Source organism: Castor canadensis, chromosome 5, assembly GCF_047511655.1.
Source record: "Castor canadensis chromosome 5, mCasCan1.hap1v2, whole genome shotgun sequence".
Taxonomy (NCBI): domain Eukaryota; kingdom Metazoa; phylum Chordata; class Mammalia; order Rodentia; family Castoridae; genus Castor; species Castor canadensis.
Window position 1 is genome coordinate 143,592,383 of NC_133390.1, and position 23,011 is coordinate 143,615,393.

The following is a 23,011-nucleotide window of genomic DNA, read 5'->3' on the forward strand; positions in this document are numbered from 1 at the left end:
ATTCACATCTTTTGTTAGGTTTACACCGAGGTATTTGTTTCTTTTGAGGCTATTGTAAATGGAATTGTTTTCATACATTCTTTTTCCGTTTGCTCATTGTTAGTGTGTAGAAATGCTAATGATTTTTCTATGTTGATTTTATATCCTGCTATCTTGCTGTAGCTATTGATGATGTCTAGAAGCTTCTGAGTAGAGTTTTTTGGGTCTTTAAGGGATAGGATCATGTCATCTGCAAATAGGGATATTTTGACAGTTTCCTTACCTATTTGTATTCCTTTTACTCCTTCTTCTTGCCTAATTGCTCTGGGTAGTAATTCCAGTGCTATGTTGAACAGGAGTGGAGATAGTGGGCGTCCTTGTCTATTTCCTGATTTTAGAGGGAATGGTTTCAGTTTTTCTCTGTTAAGTATAATGCTGGCTGTAGGTTTGTCATATATAGCTTTTATAATGTTGAGATACTTTCCTTCTATTCCTAGTTTTCTTAGAGCTTTTACCATGAAATGGTGTTGGATCTTATCAAAGGCTTTTTCTGCATCTATTGAGATGATCAAGTGGTTTTTGTCTTTGCTTCTGTTAATGTGGTTTATATTACGTTTATTGATTTTTGTATGTTGAACCACCCCTGCATTCCTGGGATGAAGCCTACTTGGTCATGGTGAATAATCTTTTTGATGTGTTGTTGAATTCGGTTTGCCATTATTTTGTTGAGGATTTTTGCATCAATGTTCATTAAGGAGATTGGCCTATAGTTCTCCTTTTTGGAGGTGTCTTTGCCTGGTTTTGGGATAAGTGTAATACTGGCTTCATAAGATGTGTTTGGCAGTTTTCCTTCCCTTTCTATTTCGTGGAACAGCTTAAGGAGGATTGGTATCAGTTCTTCTTTAAAGGTCTGATAGAATTCAGCAGAGAATCGATCATGTCCTGGACTTTTCTTTTTGGGGAGACTCTTGATTGCTACTTCAATTTCATTTTGTGTTATAGATCTATTCAGGTGATTAATTTCCTCTTGTTTCTGTTTTGGATGATCATATGTATCTAGAAATCTGTCCATTTCTTTAAGATTTTCAAATTTATTTGAATATAGGTTCTAGAAGTAGTCTCTGATGATTTCCTGGAATTCCATGGTGTTTGTTGTCATCTCCCCTTTTGCATTCCTGATTCTATTAGTTTGGGTTTTTTCTCTCCTCATTTTAGTCAGGTTTGCCAGGGGTCTGTTGATATTGTTTATGTTTTCAAAGAACCAACTTTTTGTTTCATTAATTCTTTGTATGGTTTTTTTGGTTTCTATTTCGTTGATTTCAGCTCTTATTTTTATTATTTCTCTCCTTCTATTTGTTTTGGGTTTTGCTTGTTCTTGTTTTTCTAGGAGTTTGAGATGTATCATTAGGTCATTGATTTGGGATCTTTCAGTCTTTTTAATATATGCACTCATGGCTGTAAACTTTCCTATCAGGACTGCCTTTGCTATGTCCCATAGGTTCTGGTAGGTTGTGTTTTCATTTTCATTGACTTCCAGGAACTTTTAATTTCCTCTTTTATTTCATCAATGACCCATTGTTCATTAAAAAATGAGTTATTTAGTTTCCGGCTGTTTGCATGTTTTTTGTCTTTACTATTGTTGAGTTGTAGTTTTTTTGCATTGTGATCAGATAGAATGGATGGTATCATTTCTTTTTTCTTATATTTGCTGAGGCTTGCTTTGTGCTCTAGGATATGATCTATTTTGGAGAAGGTTCCATGGGGTTCTGAGAAGAATGTATATTGTGTAGAAGTTGGATGAAATGTTCTGTAGTCTTCAAGTAGGTCCATTTGATGTATTGTATATTTTAGATCTTGGATTTCTTTATTGATTTTTTGTTTGGATGACCTATCTATTGATGATAATGGGGTGTTAAAGTCTCCCACAACCACCTTGTTGGCGTTAATATATGCTTTTAGGTCTTTCAGGGTATGTTTGATGAAATTGGGTCTGTTGACATTGGTGCATATATGTTGATAATTATTATTTCCTTTTGGTCTATTTTCCCTTTTATTAGTATGGATTGTCCTTCTTTGTCTTGTTTGATCAATTTAGGTTTGATGTCTACTTTGTCAGAGATAAGTATTGCTACTCCTGCCTGTTTTCAGGGTCCATTGGCTTGGTAAATCTTCTTCCAGCCTTTCATACTAAGCCTATACTTATTTCTGTTAGTGAGATGGGTCTCATGTAAGCAACAAATTGTTGGATTTTCCCTTTTAATCCATTTCGTCAAGCGGTGCCTTTTGACTTAATTCAGTCTGTTAACATTAAGTGTTAGTACTGATAGGTATGTGGTGATTCCTGTCATTTTATTGTCTTAGTTGTTTGAAGGTTTGATTGTACCTAAGTTGAGGTTGTGCTCTACTTTCTTGCTTTTTCTTTTCCTGTGGTTTGGTGCTGCCTGTCTTTTCTTGGTTAAGTTGGGTTTCACTTTCTGTGTGCAGAATCCCTTGAAGAATCTTTTGTAGTGGTGGCTTTGTAGTCACATATTGTTTTAGTTTCTGCTTATCATGGAAGACTTTTATTGCTCCATCTATTTTGAATGATAGTGTTGCTGGGTAGAGTATCTTGGGGTTGAAGTTATTTTCATTCAGTGCCCGGAAGATCCACCCCATGCTCGTCTTGCTTTTAATGTTTCTGTTGAAAAGTGTGCTGTGATTTTGATGGGTTTACCTTTGTATGTTATTTGTTTTTTCTCTCTTACAATATTCTTTCCCTAGTTTCTGAACTTGTTGTTTTAATGATGATATGTCGTGGTGTAGTTCTATTTTGATCTGGTCTGTTTGGTGTCCTGGAGGCCTCTTGCATCTGTATGGGAATATCTTTCTCTAGATTTGGGAAATTTTCTGTTATTATTTTGTTGAATATATTACACATTCCCTTTGCTTGAACATCTTCTCCTTCTTCGATGCCCATGATTCTCAAGTTTGTTCTTTTGATTGAGTCGGTGAGATCTTGCATTTTCTTTTCACAGGTCTTGAGTTATTTAATTAATAGTTCTTTGGTTTTTCCTTTAATTACCATTTCATCTTTGAGTTTTGAGATTCTGTCTTCTGTTCGTGTACTAAGTTTTTGCTGTGGGGAGACTGGTTTACCTGTTTTTTCTGTCTTCACATCATTGCCCTTGGTGTTGTTATTGTCCCTGTACTGTGTGAAGTTAAGCATTTTCTGGTTGTAATAATAGCACTAGTGATATTTAGAATGGAAGGGTGAGAGGGGATGGAAAGCAAAAAGGGAAAAAGTAATAATCAAGTAGAAAAAAACCCAAAAAACAAAACAAAGAAACAACAAAAAAGGTTTCAAAGATATAAACAGGGAGAGACAGTGTACTAATCAACAGTCAGCTGAAAAGGCATTAGAGAGACAGAGAGAGGATTGAAAATAAAAAATAAAAAGAATAAAGAGAAGAATAAAAATAAAAAATAATTAAATGAAGGAGAAAACATATTTATATAAAAAATATAAAATAAAAAAAAATAAATGAAATTAAAAAAAAAAAAACCCTCCAAGTTCAAATGCAGTGAAGTTTCAGTGTTAACAGTTTTGGTTTAGTCCTTCAGCCTCGAATCCTGGAGATGGTGCCTGAGATATTGTTCTGTAGTTGTCTCATCAAAGGGGTAACATAAGAAAAAAAAAAAAAACATACCCACAAAATGTCCCAAGTTCAAATGCAATACCGTTTCTGTAAGTTTTTCCGCATGCAGGTATGGTTCGGTTATTTTCCCATCAGAGGTAGGGTGAGAGAAAAAAAAAGTCTGGAGACAGGTCTGTGAATGTCATCTGTTGCTGTGGCTTGCCTGCTGGCTGTTGTCAGCCTGCTGTATCTTGAGGCGTTATTCATGTAGATCTCTGTGGTGAGCTTAGCACTCACCTGGCCCTGCAGGCTTTGTTTACTCAGAGTTCTCCTGTGCACGAGCCACTGCTACAAGCTTTCCCTTTTCCAAGCAGACTGGGGGAGGTGACACTACACCCGCATTCTCTGGTCTGCATGTTTATTTTCAGTTCATGTGGGAAGTGGGTGTTCCCCACTCTCCTGTGTAGTTTTCCTTCCTCTGCCACTCTCCCAAGCTTTCCTGCTCCTGGTTGCTGGGCACTCCTGCCCTCTCCGGCCAGGCCCAGCTTGTTTATTTACAGTTCCGGGCGGGATTCCCCTCCCCCTTCAGTGCTCTGGGCGCCCTTCCTTCTTTGCTATGTGTCTTTGTTGTTCTTATTGCTTATTATTCAGTTTCTCTTTTTCCCCCGGGTTGGGGTCTGTCTGTCCAGGGTGTATGCTGATCTCGTCCAGGGTTGTCTGTGGGAGTACCGCATACCGCTTAGCTCACCTTGTGGCCCACATCTTCCCAAGCCGTCTGGGCGCGGGTGACTGGTGGTGGCCCAGGAGCCCTCCTGGTTTCTCCGTTCAACATGAAGTGAGATGCTCTGCGCAGGCTGGAGGTGTGGAGGGGTCAAAGTTTTGCCTCTTCTCTGTGGCCTTGCCTGCAAGGTGTGTCTCCAGCATCTCTCCAAGATTTCACTTTAGGAGACACGCTTTCCGCTTCCTCCCTCTAGCCGCCTTCTTGGAACATCTCAGTGTTTTCTCTTACATATGGATTATGACTTGTTATGCTGTGTGACCCTCACATTAGAAAAAAAGTTGATGTCACAGTTGCCTTGGTCATATCGGTTAGCAAATGCTTAGAGATGTGTCTGATTCATGGAAGGAACATATCTTTGCAAAGCCTGCAGTGACTTTTCCTGATCTTCTCTTCATGTGGACAAGCCACTTGTAGTCCTAATCTAGGGGAAGCTAAAGGGAAGAGTAACTCATTTTGTGCTGATCTTTGCCTGTCATATAGGGAATTTATAAGGAATGAGTATTAAACATGTATATAGTGCTTTGAACTCATTGTAAAATCCTTTTTCTGGTCATGGTATTTTTTCACATTTTAAAACCTAGTGTATTTGTCAAGTTTGAAAATCAAGGTTGGCATATCAGATTTGGATACCCTGTAGGAGGAGAGAGAAGATCCAGCAGACTTGCCTTCATTACCTTGTAATTCCCATAAGTTTCTCACTGTTTTTTGTTTGTTTTGGTTAGCAAAATAGCAACAACAGACCCAAGGCTAGCTCTGGACTACATTAGCAGGATATTGCATCTAACCATCTTGAAGCCATTCTGCCACCACATAAGGGATTATCCTGGAAAAAGAAATACTTCTGTAAAATTTATATGTTGATTTGATCCACTTGGCTAGTTTATAAATACCCATCTTGTGAGAGCTGAAAAATTATAAAATGGTAATGGAGGATAGGAGTCAAGGTGATTACAGCAAAATGCAGTTGCAATTGCTGGATAACTGAGATGTAATAAGCTTGGAAATATGAAGAGTCAGATGAGGGCAAAGAATAGTTTTGACAAAATGCAAAAGCAAGTTGTTTCAAAGGCTAATTTTTTAAAAATGTCTTGAAGTGAGATGCTTTTTTATGCACTTTAAATGCTTGTATAAGCTATTTAAAAACTTTAGCCTGTTATTCTGCTCTATGTAGGTGATTAGTATAGATGACTAAATGGCAATTTGAATTAGAATTTATTTTCTGTTTTAGCTTACTATAATAACTAGAATCTACTGCTTGGACACTAGAAAGCAATTATATTCTACTCCCTCTCAACCCTTATTCTACCTACACATAAACACACAGTTGACTTTAGTGGTCAAGAATGTGGACTTCAGATTAAGATACATCTTTATTCTAATCCTACCTCCCCACTTATAATTCCCCTTACTTTGAATAAGTTACTCAACATCTTTAACCTCCACTTTCCATGAATGTAAAATGAAGATACTAGCTAGCTTACAAGTTCTAGAAGATAATTGACACACCATGAATTTAAATAGAATATCATAATTCCTCATTACAATAGCTATAACAACCATTTATTAAGCACTTGCTGTGTGCAATAAGTGTATTAATTCATGTGGATCCTATGGCAATACTGTAGGGTAGAAGATATATATATATTTCATTTATTTATTTTTTTGTGACACTTGGGTTTGAACTCAGGGCTTCATGCTTGCTAGGCAGGTGCTCTACCATTTGAACTGCTCTGCCAGCACTTTTTTGTGATGGGTTTTTTTGAGATAGGGTCTTGTGAACTATCTTCCTAGGGCCTTGATCTTCCTAATGTCTGCCTTCTGAGTAGCTAGGATTACAGACCTGAGACCAGCACCCTGGCGGGTGGGTCTTTTTATTATCATCATCTTACAGAAGAGGAAACAATGGCCTAGAGAAGGTTAATTAATGTCACTTATATGATCTACTTTTATTACATGATAAGCATGATAATATCTTTAAAAAATTTTACTACCAAAAAAAGGGCGGCTTTTAAAAAATGTTTTAAAAGACCTGCTTAAACTTTTTGTATTTTACCTAAAAGAAGTAGATAAGAGAGGCAGAAACTCTGGTGTTTTATTTTTTCTTACCTATTACTATCTCAATCTAACCAATTTTAGAAGGTTAAGAAAGAAGACAGCTAGCCAGGAGGCAGTGATTTACGTCTGTAATCCTAACTACTCAGGAGGCAGAGATCAGGAGGATCATGATTTGAAACCAGCTCAGGCAAATAGTATGTGAGATCTTATCTTGAAAATACCCAACATAAAAAGGACTGACAGTGTGGCTCATGTGGTAGAGTGCTTGCCTAGCAAGTGTAAGGTCCAGAATTCAAATTGCAGTAATGCCAAAAAAAAAAAAAAAAGAAAAAGAAGACAACTTTAGATTATGAAATTAAGGGAGGGTATCAATAAGGGAGAGAGAAGAAACAAATGGTAGGCATAAATGTTCTTACTTTCCTAGGAAGATGACTTCCACTGCCTTTTTAAGATCTATCCTTGTGATCTTCTTTATTATTTTCTTGTGTGCAGGAACCCCTGGTCAAGGTAATTGTAGGGAACAGAAAGGATGATGAACAAATATTGAGCGTTTTCAATGAAGGAAGATGGGCCCTTCCATTGAGGTTGTATGTTCTCTTAAGTCTTCAGCTGGCTCAGCACCTGCCCCTAACCAGAGTACCAGTTGAATGGCTGATCATCCAGATCTCCCAGTTTTATTCTGAAATCCATATATTGAATCACTTCTGATGGGCTTTCAGTTGCTATTCTGATCTAGCAGCATTAGGAAACAAAACAAAGTCATATGCTTTATAGAAATGTAGTGTTTATTTCTTTTTCTTTTTGGCAGTACTGGGGATTGAACTCAGGGCCTTGAGCTTGCTAGGCGAGTGTTCTACCATTTGAGCTATGCACCCAGTCCTTTCACTTTTAGCATGTTTTTTTTCAGATAGGGTCTTGTGCTTTTGCCTGGGCTGCCCTCACAACAAGATCCTTTTACCTCCCATGTAGCTGGGACCATAGGCATGCATCACCATGCCTGGCTTATTTTTGAAACGTGCCCTTGCAGACTTTTGCCCGGATTGGCCCCGAACCTTAATCCTCCTTTCTCTGCCTTTTCTGATGCTGGGATTAGAGGTCTGTTACCCCATGCATGGCCCAGAAGCTTAGTGTTTTCAAAAGCTAATGAAAGACTTCCTACTGTCTGCCATATTAGAAATGTCCTGTTCAGTTCTTGGTTCTGTTTTGAAGATGTTAGTGACAAGTGAAAGTGACAACTATGGGTCACATGAACCTGGGGACTTCATGTATAAATATCCTGGGGTCTGCATTATTTCTTAAAGAAAGTGATTAGGGGAGTAGGGTGGGTTTTTTTGCATCTGAATGTCTTTGGGAATAGTTTACAAAGCTGGGATTTTTTTCTTAGCTGAGAAAAGAGGACTGCTAAAGCTGTTTAAAAAATGTAGAGGGCTTTATGGGGGAGGTTAAAGTATTTTCAGAGAGTACAACATGGACTAGTGGGTGGAAGTTATAATAAAGCAGGTATTTTCTCAATCTAACAAAGAACTTTCCACCAGTGGGAAAAGTCTTACAGGGGAATATGTTCACATGTGAGATAATGAGATTCTCAGTATGAGAAGTGCTTCGTATGCTTCATTTAGATTTCTACTTTTGGTAGAATATTGAAATAACTGTGTTCTAAGATCTCTGTAAAAATATAATAGAATATCATAGAAAGCTGAAATTTTTGTGGTCACCATTCCTAGTCTTAGTCTGTTCTGTGTCCTCAGCTCCTTGGACATAATAGTACTGTTTTATCAGTGTATCAGTGGTAATAATTACTGAGTGTATTGTTCCTTGTTTTTGTTTTTTTAAAACTGTTCAATAGTAGATTTTGTAGATTTTTCTGTATTCATTCTTAAAGAGTTCTTAAAAACTTAATTCTTTCTTTTAACCTTTGCTATGAGTTCTATGTATTGCTCTGCCAGACCTTTTTTAGCCATTTCTTTACTGATTGACATTTAGATTCATACCCCCCTCCATTTTCTCATCCTTATCGGTCATTGGTAGTGAACTCTTGATCATGCTTCCTTGGATTTCTCTATGATAGCTATCTAAGGACTTTTCTGACTGCTTCTAACTAAGGGGTGGAAAAGTTATTAGTTATGATTCCCCCTCTCAAAAACAGAGAACTCATTGTGAATATTGAGGGGATTGGAAACAAAATAGGCATTATCATCCTAATCTTTTATAAAACCATAGTAGTTTATTGTGTTTTTGGTGGTTTCAGAGGTATATATTTGCTCTACCACCTAATAAAGTGACTAGCTTGAACAGACCTTTCTGCCTCCTATTTTTTCACATGGAAAATCTAGCACAGTGGTGAACATATACTGGGCCTTTTGGTATAGAACCCTTTGCGTTTTCTATTGTGCTACCCCAAAGGGGGCAATAAAAAGTCCTCCTAAAGCAGGGATTCCCAGGATGGTTAAGAACACTACTTGCATCCCAGGACTCCAAAGCCCTGGTAAATAGTGTCAATTCTCAGGCCTCCACCAGAACTGAATGAGAATCTCTAGTAACTAGTGTTCTTATCAGCAAGTTTCCCAAGAAATTCAGCACGCTCCCTAGATTGAGAGCCTCTATTTCCTTAAGGCAGGCACTTTGATTTCACGGTGCTAGAACAGCAACTAACTGACAGACTACAAAAGGGAAGAGTTATTTTTCAGGGAAGGAAAAAACTTGTTGATGGCACTAAAAAACTTTCTTTTGCTATTTTCTGAGAATTTTTAGATTAGTTGAATAGTTGAAAATATTTTTTAAACTTCTTTTTGATTGACATATTACTTTGTATATACTTATGGGGTATAATGTGATGTTTTTCTTTATGTATACATTGGGGTTACCAGAGATTGGGGAAAGTAGGGAGGAGAGGGATGAGAGAGGTTAGTCAACAAGCATAGTGTTATTGTTAGGAGGAATAAGTTCTGGTGTTCTATGGCACAGCAGAATAATATAGTTAATGGTAATGCATTGTACGTCTCAAAATAGTTAGAAGAAAATAGTTTCAAGAGTGTTAAAACCATTGCTCGAGTAGTTCTTATACAATTTCTGATATTATCACCTAGGTGCTATACATCATTATAAACCAGGCTTTGTTAGATGGATGTGACATTTGTTTTCTGTTGAAAGCTAGGAGTTTGTTCTGAGAATTTTTAGATAGTAATTACATATGTTATTTCAGAAATATTTTGCATATATGTGTGTGTATCTGTATTATGTTTTTTTTTTTCCCAGGCTGCTCTTTATGGATGTGGCTGCTGGGCTGAAAATACTGGAGCTCATAATCCCTACTCCACAGCTGTGAGTACCTCAGGTATTTGCTGTTTTCATGACCATTTTTCATAACTACAACCCTGTCAGTCATTTAGTGATTAAAAGCAGTATCTTTAGGGAAACAAAGCATATGCTAAGACACTATGTATACAAGAGCATTGATGCATGGAAAGGATCTTTAGTTTTTGGGAAGTTTTAAGGATTGTTTAGTAACACAGTATAAATGCTTTGCAGACATTTTCAGTACATCTCTGGTATTAACTATAGCTTAATTATATTTTATGCATGCATTTTTTTCTCTAATGACCAATGTTAGTACCAAATTTAGATCACCAAAGTTATAAAAGCTGCAAGGCATTAAAAAATTTAACAGATAATCTCTTTTTAATTTCTTTCCTGTGTTTTTGTTGTTGTGCTGGGTGAGGATACATTGTGGCACTTATGAAAGTTCTTACAATATATCAAATATATCATACCTGAATGTACCCCCTCCACTATTCTCCTTCATACCCTCCTTCCCCCATTCCTGGAATAGTTTCAACAGACATCATTTTCCATTTACATTCATGTGTACACAATATTCGCACCATATTCACCCTCCTTTACCTTTCCCCACCTCTTTCCTCCTCCCATTGGTAAGAGATAAGATATTGACATAAAGTTTGTAAGAGTTATTTCCAAATGTATAGTTTATGGCATTTCACTTTTGGGACCACACTTTTAATTAAATGTTGATCCACTTTTTGTATCTGTATTAGGAAAGTCACTTATCACTTGGGTGGGGGGAGAAGGGGAGAAAGAGAAGGAAGGAGGGAGGGAGGGAGAGAATGAGCATGCGTGTGTATATTTGTGTACTGTAGAGATGGAAAATAAAGGGCAGGGGGCTATTTAAAGGGCAGAATGATGATGTGTTTCTGGATTTTCATAATGTTTGTGCCAGATAAGCTTGAAGCCTTTTCTCTTCATGTGATGCTGCTGGTTGACAAAATTAATATTGGTTCATTCCTTTGCCATGTTATCCCTCAAGTTGCCAGATAAGCTTGAAGCCTTTTCTCTTCATGTGATGCTGCTGGTTGACAAAATTAATATTGGTTCATTCCTTTGCCATGTTATCCCTCAAGTTAATAATCTTTTTCCTTTTCCCCCAGTATCCTCAGGCTTTATTAAGTCAGTCTCTTCTTTTCTTTTCTTTCCTTTCCTTATCCCCTTTTCCTTCTTTTCTTTCCCCTCCACTCCCTTTTTCTTTTTCTTTTTCTTTTTTTTTTCTTTCATTTCTTGCCTTGTTGTTTTCTGTCTTGACACAATAACAAACTGCCCAGGTCCAGTAGCCTACATCCGTTTACTGCTTCCTCATTCTTGATATTTGATGCAGGTGTTGTCTGTAACACAGAACTTGGTACTCTCTTGTTTTGTCCTTCCTCTCTGATATGCTCCATTTTAGCCTTCTTCACAGACTTCTTTTTCTGTCCTCCTATTGATAACTACCTTAGGTTTGGGTCTCTGCTGGATTTTCTTCATCTCCCTACGTGCTTTATCTTGGTGATTGGTATTACCACAATTGTTCTTATGATTTCTGCTGTTCCTTCTTAAGATAGTAGCATCCACATCTGTGTTCATTTGGGACTTTTCAATTAAAGTGCACACTAGTCTCTTCTGGCTTCCCATATATGCCCCTATTGGCATCATATGTGCACATCAGACTCAGCAGGTTCAACAGAACCTTATTCTTCATGACTGTCCTGGGGCCACCTTTTCCCATATTTCCTAGCTTTTTTATTGCCCCTCTCTATCCTGTTCTTTGTTTAGACTTGAAATTTTGGTACCATTCTCATATTTGGTGCTTCTTTCCAGTTATACTGATATGTTCCTATTATCTCAGACCTGTGTTCCCCTGCTGCCTGTTGTGGCTGACCGCCTGACCTAGCTCCTTTCTTGCATCAGTGGAGAAGTACGATTGTGAGCCACTGGCTTATGAGGTGAAGTCTAAAAATGAATTAATGTTGAATCTAAACCACCCTAATAAAAAATGTTTTTTAGTTTTTTGTTTTGAAGAGATAAAATCTAGTAATGAGTTAACTTTTTTTTTTTTGTGGCACTGGGGTTTGAATTCAGGACCTTTCACTTGTTAGACAGGCACTATTACTACTTGAGCCACTCCACCAGCCGAAAGGGGGTCTTAAATTTTCTTTTTTTCCTCCTTTGGTGGAAGTGGGGTTTGAACTCAGGGACTTGTGCAGCCAGGCACACAGCCATTGGAGCAACACTCTCAGCAAGTTAATTTTTAATTTAATATTGATGGCACATAAAAATCTTGGCATATGGTATTTTTAAATTAGCCTGTGTACATAATTAGTGTAGTCTCATGTCCATAGAAAATTATAGTATAGGAACAAAGTGAATTCATTGCTTTGTTTTTATTTTCCCAAGTAAATGTCAGTTGTTATCTTGTGTTATGTTAATTTTGTTTTTGGTTAATATGTATTTCAGTGAGTTAGGTTTCTTGTTTAGGTGTTTCTCATCAGGAACTAAATTCTATTTTAAACCAAAATCCTGAGAGCTTGCCTGACTGTGTCTCTTTGGAAAAGAGATTCAGTTCCCTTGTGATTATCTGCTCCAAAGCCCAACAGAGTTTTACGAAATTGGCGATTAGAATGGAATAAGAGCATCCTTCATGAATTTGATTCTATTGAGTAGAATGCAGTGGGTGAATAAAGCTAAAATTGTGAAATTAAGGCCTTTCACTCTTCCTCTTCCTCTCCTGCATCAGTTGTTTCCAGTTCATCACATCCAGAGTAGGCTTTTAACTTGTATTCCCAACTTGTCATTTTGCTTCCTTCCTAACTTAGAGGACTAATTTCTATAACCTGAGGATGATAGAGTTGGTTTCCAGTTCCTCCCATCTGTAGGATTTTGTGTGTTTGCTTCACTTTTGTTTTTCCTGGGACTGTTGGGATGAGGTTGACAATGGAAACACATGGCAGAGTTGGGTGACCAGGTCATAAGGAAGGTGGAACACAGAACTTTGTATTTGTTTGTCTAAAATAAAGAAGACTTGTGCCTTAGGCTGTTGCAAAAAAAAAATCCTGAGCCCTGCCTGCATTTTGGGTTTATATATCTTGGAAGGTGATAATTGAAGAGCAGAGAGAAGATAGTTAGTTATGGTCAGGATAGGACTTTCCCAAGGCCACACAGGAGATTTGGTCATTAGCCTGAGGGATAAACTCTAGCATCTTGTTCTGATCACTGGGTGGGAAGGAGTGAGTGGGGGATAGAGTGGCAGGAGCTGATCTTATAAACTCTGACAAAATGTTCTGGCATCTTGGAAATTTCCCTAGCTATGGGGGGAGCTAAGCAAATACTTTGTTTCTTGTTCGGATTCACTAGACATGGTAATTGGGTAAGGGGTTATTTGTGCAATATAAATACTATCTACCAAAATCTGCCGTTGCTGCGAGGGTAGAATGAACCAGCATATGGACGGGCACTTAGTGTACTTCTTGGCCCAGAGTAGAGGCTACATACTTAATGTATGTTACTGAGTCTAAGTCACCATCTTTTTATAAAATACACCATTATTTTTATACTACTAAGGAAAATACTGCCAAATGAAGTATGACATACAGTTTTCTCATCACTTAACACATGGCTGTTACTTTACAAGACAATATAGAGCAGGGAATGTTCCTCCAATGAGAAGTATATGCTTCACTGTTTATAAATTCATACCCATTGCTGTTTCCATGTGTATACTTGTATACATGTGTCCTAAAATCATTTTAAGTTTCAATTCTGTATCATACTGTGATCCTTTGGACACATTTTAAACAGCAAATAAAGTCAACGCATGTAGTTCTAAATGGCTCATAACTGAAAGGACGACAAATGGGAACAGCTTGCATCAAGAGGCAGTGGCAACTCTGTCTCCACCACAGTCTAGAGGACAGCCTGGGAGGATGCCATCAATTATAACATATCTTCAGATTCCAAAATTTTTTAAATATAAAAAAGCATATTTTAGAACTAGTAAAATAGCAAAAGTTTTCCTATTCTCAGTTTTTTTGTGTGTGAAAATAACTTGTTCTAGGTCTTCTTGAAGCAGTAAGGTAAATTCCCAGGAAAAGATAGGCTATGTGACTGTGATACAGAACTCTGTACATGGTAAGATCCTAATACACAAATAAAAATTAAGAAATGTATACATGATTCCAGCTTCTTCTAGATGGATGCTTACTTTTCAAAAAGATTATTCACCATGGAATTGCCTTCAATAGCATTTTAAAGTATGATTCAATTTGCCAAATTCAGATTCACACGTAATTTTTGAGTGACACATCAGATGCATAATGTATGATACATTTGTGGTTTGTCTGGCTATGGGAAGGAATTGCAAATCAAGGATTTAGAAGATCAGAAGGAGGAAAAAAAGCAGGAGATTAAGTTTATGCTCTGGATGACCTTAGCATTGGTCTTCTGTTACTTGTCTGTACTATTTTTTTTTTCCTTAAAAACAGGGAGTCAGAGATTACTGATAGTCAGAGAGTAGAGATTAGAAGTTGAGGAGTTTCATCCTCCCTTAAAGGGATCTGCCATGAAGAAAGCTCTGCTACCTAGTTAGGTTCTTTGCTTTTCCAGGTCTTGGCTCTGGGCAGAACTAGAATCCTAAGGGCTGCAAGATCTGCGTCCATGACTTTTCCTGGAGTAGCTTGAAAGGTGAATGGGATTTTCAAAAATACAAAAATTTAGAACAGCCTTATGCCTTGATATTTTCAAGTATGTGGTTGGAGTGTCCTCCTTAAGGGCTGGGAGAGTTTGCAAGTCTTTCTTGGCTTGTCAACCTAAGAGCAGTCAAAGAACTTCTTCTGCTCTTCTGTGTGGGATTGCCCGATGGGTCTCTGCCCAAAAATCCTTGTCATGTAACTTCATGACAAGTACTGCCTGTATGCTTGAAGACACCTGCATTTGGAGATAAAAATGTAGGGCTGTCCGTAGAATTCAGTTATAATTCAAGCATTTGTTCAGTGTTTCCACTCAGCGTCTCATAGACATCTAAATTTAACATGTCTAAATAGGAGCTTTTGATACTGCCCCTTTCCTCCTAAACCTGTTCTCTTGGAATCTTTTTCACATAGTAGGTGGCAACATCATCTTCCTAATGGCTCAGATGAGTCTTAGAGCCATCCTTGACCCTCTTTTCTGTTTCACCAGCATCTGCTCTCTATCTACTTTCCTCTCTAAATACATTTAAGATGTGACCATGTCTCAGTACCTTCTCTGTTCCCAACAGATCCAATGTGCATCATCTTAATCTGGCTTGTTGCAGTAGTCGCCTACCTGGTCTCTTGTTTTTTCTCTTTGTACCTTTATCCAGGTCTCAGCAATGAAGTTGTTTAAACCTAACTCAAATTATGTCTGTTTCTACTTTGAATTATACACCTGCTTTCCATCTTAAAGGAAAAGCCAAAGTCTTTATGAAGGGCCTCTAAGGCCTTACTTTAGTTATATTCCACCTTTTCCTCAGCTCTTGCTTTTCTTCCTTTGCCCACTCAGTTCTGGATACCTTGACTGCCTTGGTATACTTCAAACAGGCCATACACATTTCATCCTTAGAAACCTTTGCCTGAGTTGTTTCTTTGTCCAGCTCATCAGGTCTTTATGCACATGGTTTGTCTTCTCACTGAGATCTTCCTTGACAGAACTATACAATCATATAACTCCTCCCATTCTCCTTCCATGTTTTATTTTTCCGTAGTATGCATCCTCACTTAACATTTTACATTTTAACTCCTTTTTTATGTGTGGAGTACTTTGATCCTCTTCAACCCTCATTCCTCTCTTCTTTCCCTCTCCTTCCTCCTGCTAAAACTGCTGATCTCCTCATTCCCACCACACAGACAGTCCTCCTTTTACACTCAAGTCCCATTATTATTAAAATTACCATAATTTTAGGTCTAGATTCCACATGAGTGAAAATGTGATATTTAGCTTCTTGAACTTGGCTTATCTTATTTAACACAACAATCTCCAGTTCCATCCATTTCTTATTTTTTGACACACAGTCTTACTTATGTAGCACACACTGGCATGGAACTCAGTTTAAACTTTGGATGCTTCTGCTCCCAAATGCTGGGATTACAGGTGTACACCACCATGCTTGGAATATTTTTTAACCCTTTTATCTTTTATCTGTATTTTCTATTTGTTCTAAACTCCATACATTGGTATTTCCAACAGTTTTGTTCACTGATGTGCAAGTAGTGCTCATCATATAGAACTTCTAATGTTTGCTGAATGAATAAATATGAGTGACAAATAAATACATGAGGATGAGGTGATGTAGTTCAAGCCCAGAAGAGTTACAACTAAGAGGAAGGTAAATGAGGGATCGAGAGTGGTACATTCTGACCAGAACAGAGGATGACTCACCAGAGGATGATTGAGGTAGATAGGTGAGGATAAGGTGTTTGGAGCTTAATATTACATCTTAGATGGTAGTCTCTAGAAGGCTTTGAATTAGTAAATTTTCTTTTATATGAAGGAGACATTCTTGAGTTAGGGAGATGCTCAGACTTCTGGAAGATACATGAAGGTAGATCTTTCATTTCTGAGGTTGTTCTGAAATGATGAACATTGATTTAGCCAATCAGAAGCAAAACTAGCCAAGAAGTTGAATACATAACTGTGAATTCTGCTGTTAGCATCCAGACTCTTTGGCACACTCTGATTCTTTATTTTGTTGTATTAGGCAGTGCTCTTTCTCACTTCAAGGCTGACACTTTGGTTCCTCAGAAGTGCCTTATTCTTATGAAATAATGAACTTTCATAGTTTTCCCATACTCAGCAAGAGTCTTAGAGTATTCAGTGTAAGGAGAAGCCACTTAAGCTGCTTATGTCTCAGATAATTTGAGACATAATAATTAGGGTTGGGAATAATGCCATGAGAAATTATTTTGTAAATTATGACTTATAGATGTGAGCACAGATAAAACCCTAACATCTGTAAACATCATCTTAAAAGACTCTTTAGACTGGTTATTGGGGGTGGAAACAAAGCACTTGACTCTTTATACTGTTTGGTTATTAGGGGTGGAAAAATACCATTCATTTACAGATAATAGAATATATAAACTCCCAGCACACTTCTAAGAACTAAAATAATGGTCTGTGTTAGGAATTCTATTCTGAGACTGTTGAATACTCTAGTTAGGTCACTTCATATCTGATGAACTATTAATATATGTTTCCTGCTTTTTATGCAACTATAGTCACTGATGGATCAAAATAAAGCAAAATTCTGAATTATGCCAGATCATTTTCAAGAAACCATTTGAATGTGATGGCTTTTATTGTCACATATCTTAGAGGTTTTAAATGAGTGGGTTTTTTTTTTTCTGATTGTGAAGTAATGCATGCTCATTGAAGATTCTTTGAAAAATGGAACTGATAGTTTCACCATCTTGTGATAGTAAGTATTAATATTTTTGTTGGATTTTTGCTATGAAACAAAAGTGGTAATACTGTTTGGTTTATATTGTGCTTTGTTTGTTAAATACTGTATAGTGAACATTACAAATATTCTTCCAAAGAAGAATTTAAAGGACATGAAGAATGCATTTTCACATGTACATGGGTTCAGGTATTTTGTTCCTTGGGAAAATGAGTTGTAATTGCTGTCAAGCAATAAAGCAACAGCTGTTATAGAGGTTCTTGTCTGTGCTGTAGTCTGTATATGATAGAAGAGAAGTAAAGATGTGCCTGTACTAAAAGGGCATGAAAGCTGTGGCTTATTTGGTAACATAAAAAAGAAAGTTTCTTGTCTGTATAGAAATATGTTGAAATACTATCTATATCAAAAGGATTTCTAGCTTAATGAGTCTCTGCTGTGTCTGTTTTTCTAGGAATAGGGAATGCACACTATGTGTGCCTCCAAGAGTCTCTTGCAGGCTCCTCAATGTACCTGATGACTTGAGCATTCCCTTCCTGCCCCCAAATTCCATCCAAACTATTGTCTTTAAGTTCAGTACTGCATGTCTTGTGTAACTCATTGAAATGTCTCTTATCACCCTGAGCTCCAGGAGACTCAGGACTTCATGAAAGGAAAGTAAGTCTTTCTCTGATATTGTAGACCTGGGTTATAGTGAATCAAGTGGGCCCAGAGATGTTCTTTTGATGTTTGTAATATCTTACACTTTTTAGTTTTTGCTACGTGCTTAGTTTATATTACTTTGTTGTTGTTTTGCTATTTTGTGAAAGAACAGACTTCTAATTTTAAAACATGAGGTGAAGAAATGGTAAAAACAAAAATAAGATTAAGTGTTGGGTTAAAGTGCTAATGTTGTGATCCTTAATGTATTTCTTCCTTTGATTGTTCTCACTTGAAAGAATGCTTTTTCCTTCCTATTGTCGAGTACTACCTGCTGTCAGTTGGAGAGGGAGTATGTCGAGCAACTTGTCAAAGACTTTCTAAGCTCCCTTCATATGGTTCGCAGAAACAGAGCTGGATTTTCATTTCTTTCATTCAACAGGAGTCCCTTTCATGTTTGAAAATTGAAAACGCGTGTTTTTCAGTGTGGAGCGAGGATGTGTGTGCCCTCTGGCACACCTGTTTCTAATTTCCTGACTTGAAAGCATAACCCATCAAAAGGAGCAGAAAAACAATTTCTTTCTGACACACTGTTTCGTGGCCCTTACTGGACTTGAAGGCCTTCATGGCTTTGCCTTCTTGGTTCCCTCTGTAGAAGGTTTTTGTTAGAGGTGGAATTTACTCAGTACAACCAGTGCCTTTTATAGCACATGGACACTTTTGGTATTATTCTGTTGTGGTGGTGATGATTCTTTTTAGTTCAAGAAATTTACTTCAAATAAGATTCACTTTAAAATATACTGAAAGGCCTTTAAAACTTTTAAATATTAAAATTAGCTGAGCAGTATTCATTGGGAAGTTATGTGTAAGCTAATCAATGAGCTGATTGACTAGGAGTAGGGTTTTGTTGAACACATGACTGTTTAAATTCCATACTGTTGTTTAACATAAATCAAATATTTCCAATGCTTTACTTCAGACTTGGGTGTACTTTAAAGTCTTGCCAGCTTAAATGACTGTGAGGCACATTGTGTTGACTTTGAGTTTTGTAAATTGATAATTTGTTACTATGAAAGTTGTACATGGTATAACTCATCACTTTCTGAAGGTATATAATATGTCTGATGTTGGCAAGCTGTTATGAAAAATTTATGTCCAGGGAATTTGAGGCTTTAGCTGTCAGATGCTTGAAGTGTGGGTCTTCAGTACCCCTTCAGATTTTCCTGAGCATTTTAAGCATAATGTACATAATTCTTGAGACATAAACTTTGGTTTGGTCTTTCTGTTTCTAAGAGTTCTTTGGGATAATGATCTTTTTTCATTTCTTTGTTTTTCTTCCTATTTCTTTGTTTAAGATAGGGTCTTACTGTATAGCTCAGGCTGGCCTCAAACTTATGATCCTCCTATTTCTACCCCGCAAGGTGTAGAATTACCAGTATGCACCAATATATCCTGTTTTGGATTATAATCTTTTGTTTTTGGTGGTACTAGGGTTTGAACCCAGGGTGTTATACTTGCTAGACAAGTGCTTTATCAGTTGATTCATGTCCCCAGTCAGTTTGGGATAATAATCAATCCTGCATCCTCAAAACATTTTCTGAGGTTCTTATGTTTGACAGAATTCTCCTTACATTTTAATGTGTAAGAATCACCAGGGAGAGAGGGGTCTTGTTAAAATGCACACTATGACTCAGCAAGTCTGGTTGAGTCTTGGGATTCTCCATTTTTCACAAGCTCTCAGGTGAAGCCAGTGCTGCTAGTGCACAGAGAAGTCCTTAAGCAGCAAGATGGCATTTCAGTGGGCAAAGTGGCACTGTCCCCTACCTGTGCCTTGACTGTAACATCCATTACATATAATTTGTCATTCTCTTTCCTCATTGTATTTTGGTGGATGTAAAGTTAAGAGAACTAATGAATAATTTAACAAGCTACCATTTGAGCCAGCATAGGATTATTGTGTTGAAAGTGGTAATATTTATGTTTATCAACTCTCATAGGATGCATGTAGCCTTGTACATTAACAAAGGTTCTTGTTACAAACGGAAGTGAATAAAAAAAAAATGCCAATTCTAAAAGGTGCTGAGAGGGTTTGAGAGAGAGATCTTGGTGATTCAAACCCATTTTATTTTAACCAGCTCTGTCCATGGTGGCTGGTTAATTTTGGGGAAGAGCTATATTGGTAAATCATAGAGAAAAATAATGAGTACATGTAAATGTTAAATGTAGAAACTGTTTGCATTTTTATTAGCTATTGAATATGTGTTGTGGTTCTCATTAGTGAGTTGCAGCAATTTTGGCCTACAGTATAACATACCATGACCAAAAGATTCCTTACATTTTTATTTTCAGAATGTTTTATTCATGTCGTGAAAAAGTATATTTATTTGTATACTGTATTTTTTCTTACAGCTTTGATTATTTATTGAAATAAGTGCTGATTAATAGAAAGCATGTATAATCATTTTTTATAAATCTGAGTTGAATATTGTAGATTTTGCAACTTCAACTGAAATTCCACAGTAGTTTGTAGCTTTACATGTACCCATATAGAGTAGAGGAACAGGTACACTTAGGAGGCACATTGAAGTAGGAGACAGTTAGGGGATTTGGGGTCAGACTTGGGTTTAAATCCTAGTAGGGGGGAGCAGATTAGATGTATTGTCCACCAATCCCAGGATTGGGACAGCTGTCCTTATGGAGGAGACATAAGGGAATTATCACTAATGGCTTCACGTTGCATTATTGTACTTCCTGTTAGTTGGGACTCAGTGTTAGGCTATGTTTTAAGAGTTCTCTTTTCTCTATTTCTCTCTGTCTCAGCTCTACATGAGAATGTTTTCCTGGTTCTTCAAAATTTCCTGGTACTATAATCTATCATATTTATCACAGTTTACTAATATTGATGATAGAAAGATAAGCCTTTGATTGAATTCTGCTGCTGATGTAGTATTCTCAGAAATGGATTTTTTTAAAGAAATGTAGATCAGATAGTTAATAAAATACATGTCAGAGCACAATAAGGATTTGAAGATTTACTGAGCATTTGTTTTGTGTGAGTCCTTCCTTATCCTTCAAATTTAGATTTGCCTCTGCTTTATCCATTAGGCTTTGTTTCTCATTCTAATGTAGATAGGTTGTAGAAGTATAATATTCTCAACTTAAAGAGTTTTTCCTTTTATTTGTTTAATATATTATCATTTGTCTGATTTGTCTTACGTACATGCTATATCAAATTTAATTACATTCCACATTAAAATTTCTTTGTAATTTTTTTTTATCGTTTTTACATTTACTCACATGTGAATACATTGTTTGGGTGTAATTTTTCTTATCAGGATTATAATCTGTTTGGTTCTGAACTAAGTACAAGCAACACAGTCCTCAGAATAACCTTTGCAGGTTAAACCCTGCCCATATCATCAAATTCATAGTTTCAGCAACTCACTGTGTGAATTGCACAGGTAAGTTTTATTTTCATCTACAAGTCTGGGCAATTCTCAATAGAAAGCCTTTGCTATCACCATTTGCTTTCTTTCTTTATGGTTTTTTGTAATATAAACACCTTAGCATAATTTCTTAAGGAGCATATGTGTTTTCCTTTTTGCTCCCATTTAGAATTCCTTCCCTTATCCATTTGGTGAAGTCTGGTTTATTGTTCAAATTTGAGCTTAAATATCTTATTTTTTGTTTTCTCTCTCCTTCCTTATTTCTTTCTCTCCTTTTTTCTCTCCAACTCTATCCTTCTGTCCTCCCTCTCTTGCCCACTTCCTCTGTCCTTCCTTCCTATGCTCAGTTCCAAGGATTTATTGGCTGAGCTCAGTGGCATATATCCCACTTACACCATTGCTCTCTGCCACACAGCCTGGAGTTCCTTGAGGAAGAGACTGGTGGTTAAAAGTACAGGAGCTATTTAATAAATTTTTCCAATTGAATTCAGGAACCCTTTACCTGCTTAGAAGCATTATCAAACAGATTCTGATTGGCAAATGAATTACTTGTTTCACATTGAAAAATGAAAGCTCATGCTCCTGTTTGTTTCGGAGCTTTAGATAGTCATGCTAGAGACTATTTAACTTAGTTTACATTTAAGTTGGTTAGGTTTAGTAAAACCTACTACTCTTTTCACACTCTCCCTTACTGTTCGGCAGAGGGTCACTTATTTCACAGTTTGAATTTGATATTGTTCCAAGCTTGTGATATGTGGTGTGATACTCTCTTGCGATACTGAGCAGTGGTAGCAAGCTGCAGCTCCCAGTCAGCAACATGATCATGGGAGTGAACAACCAATAGTCTACAGTAGGCTATGTTGTTAAGGCTGTAATGCTCAGTAGGCTAGCTGTATTAAATTTATTTTTGACTCATGATTTCATATATCCAATTTATAGTGGGTTTGTTTGTCTGTAACCCCATCATGAGAAGCATCCATTTATAATTACAGGCTTTGGATTGCATGTAACAGAAATCACAACTCAAATTGGCTTCAATAATAATGAAATACACAGTTTCACAAAAGGTGAGTTCAAAGGGAGATGGACTCTAGAGTATTGGTTGGGTCAGGGGCCCTGTTGATGACAGGAAGTTCTGCCTTTCCTTACTTGCTCTGTTGTCTGCATTTTTGCCACTTTCTCAGGCTATCAGAGTACTGCTTTGCCAGAAAAACTCATCACAACAACCTTTGTCTCCCTCCTTTTCTCCTTCCTCCCCTGCCTCTTTTCCTCCCTCTCCTTTTCTTTTTTTGAGACAGTGTCTTACTATGTAGCATTAGGGTGGCCTCAAACATGAGATCCTCTTGCCTCAGCCTCCTTAAGTTCTCAGATTGCAAGTGGGTGCCACCATGCCTGCCTATAGCTCTTTTCAGAAGTAAAGATTGTTTTCCTCCAATCTCCCCAGCAGACTTCTCTTCACATTGTATTGACAAGCTAATGTTGTATGCCTATTCCTGAACTGATCTCTGATCCAGGGTCATAGTATTACCCATGAACCAATGATGGGCAAAGACATGCCTGCAGGTTGTATATATTACTGTGGGTGAGGGGAGTAGTAAGCAAAACAAACTAGGGTTCTATTAAGAAAGAGGAAGGGAATACATGTTGTATAGTTAACCATCAGTATTCTACTAACATTAATACTCACTCTTAAATGAGAAATCTAAAGCTCATGAAGGTCAAATAAAGGAATATAAAGAATCTGCATTTGATGCTGATAGAG

General features: G+C 37.2%; 1 protein-coding gene across 5 annotated transcripts in view; it reads left to right on the forward strand.

Annotated features, from left to right (window-relative positions):
* The window catches only part of Tasp1 (taspase 1), a 257,045-nt gene that overhangs the window by 115,181 nt on the left and 118,853 nt on the right, over positions 1-23,011 (forward strand). For 3 of the 5 annotated variants that reach the window (XM_074074332.1, XM_020166619.2, XM_020166621.2), the window contains exon 10: positions 9,685-9,763. In XM_074074332.1, coding sequence (XP_073930433.1) covers positions 9,685-9,763 — 79 coding nt within the window. Of the gene's footprint in view, positions 1-9,684; positions 9,764-22,241; positions 22,317-23,011 lie in introns of all 5 variants that reach the window. The other 2 variants (XM_074074333.1, XR_012448167.1) reach the window with 2 other exon arrangements.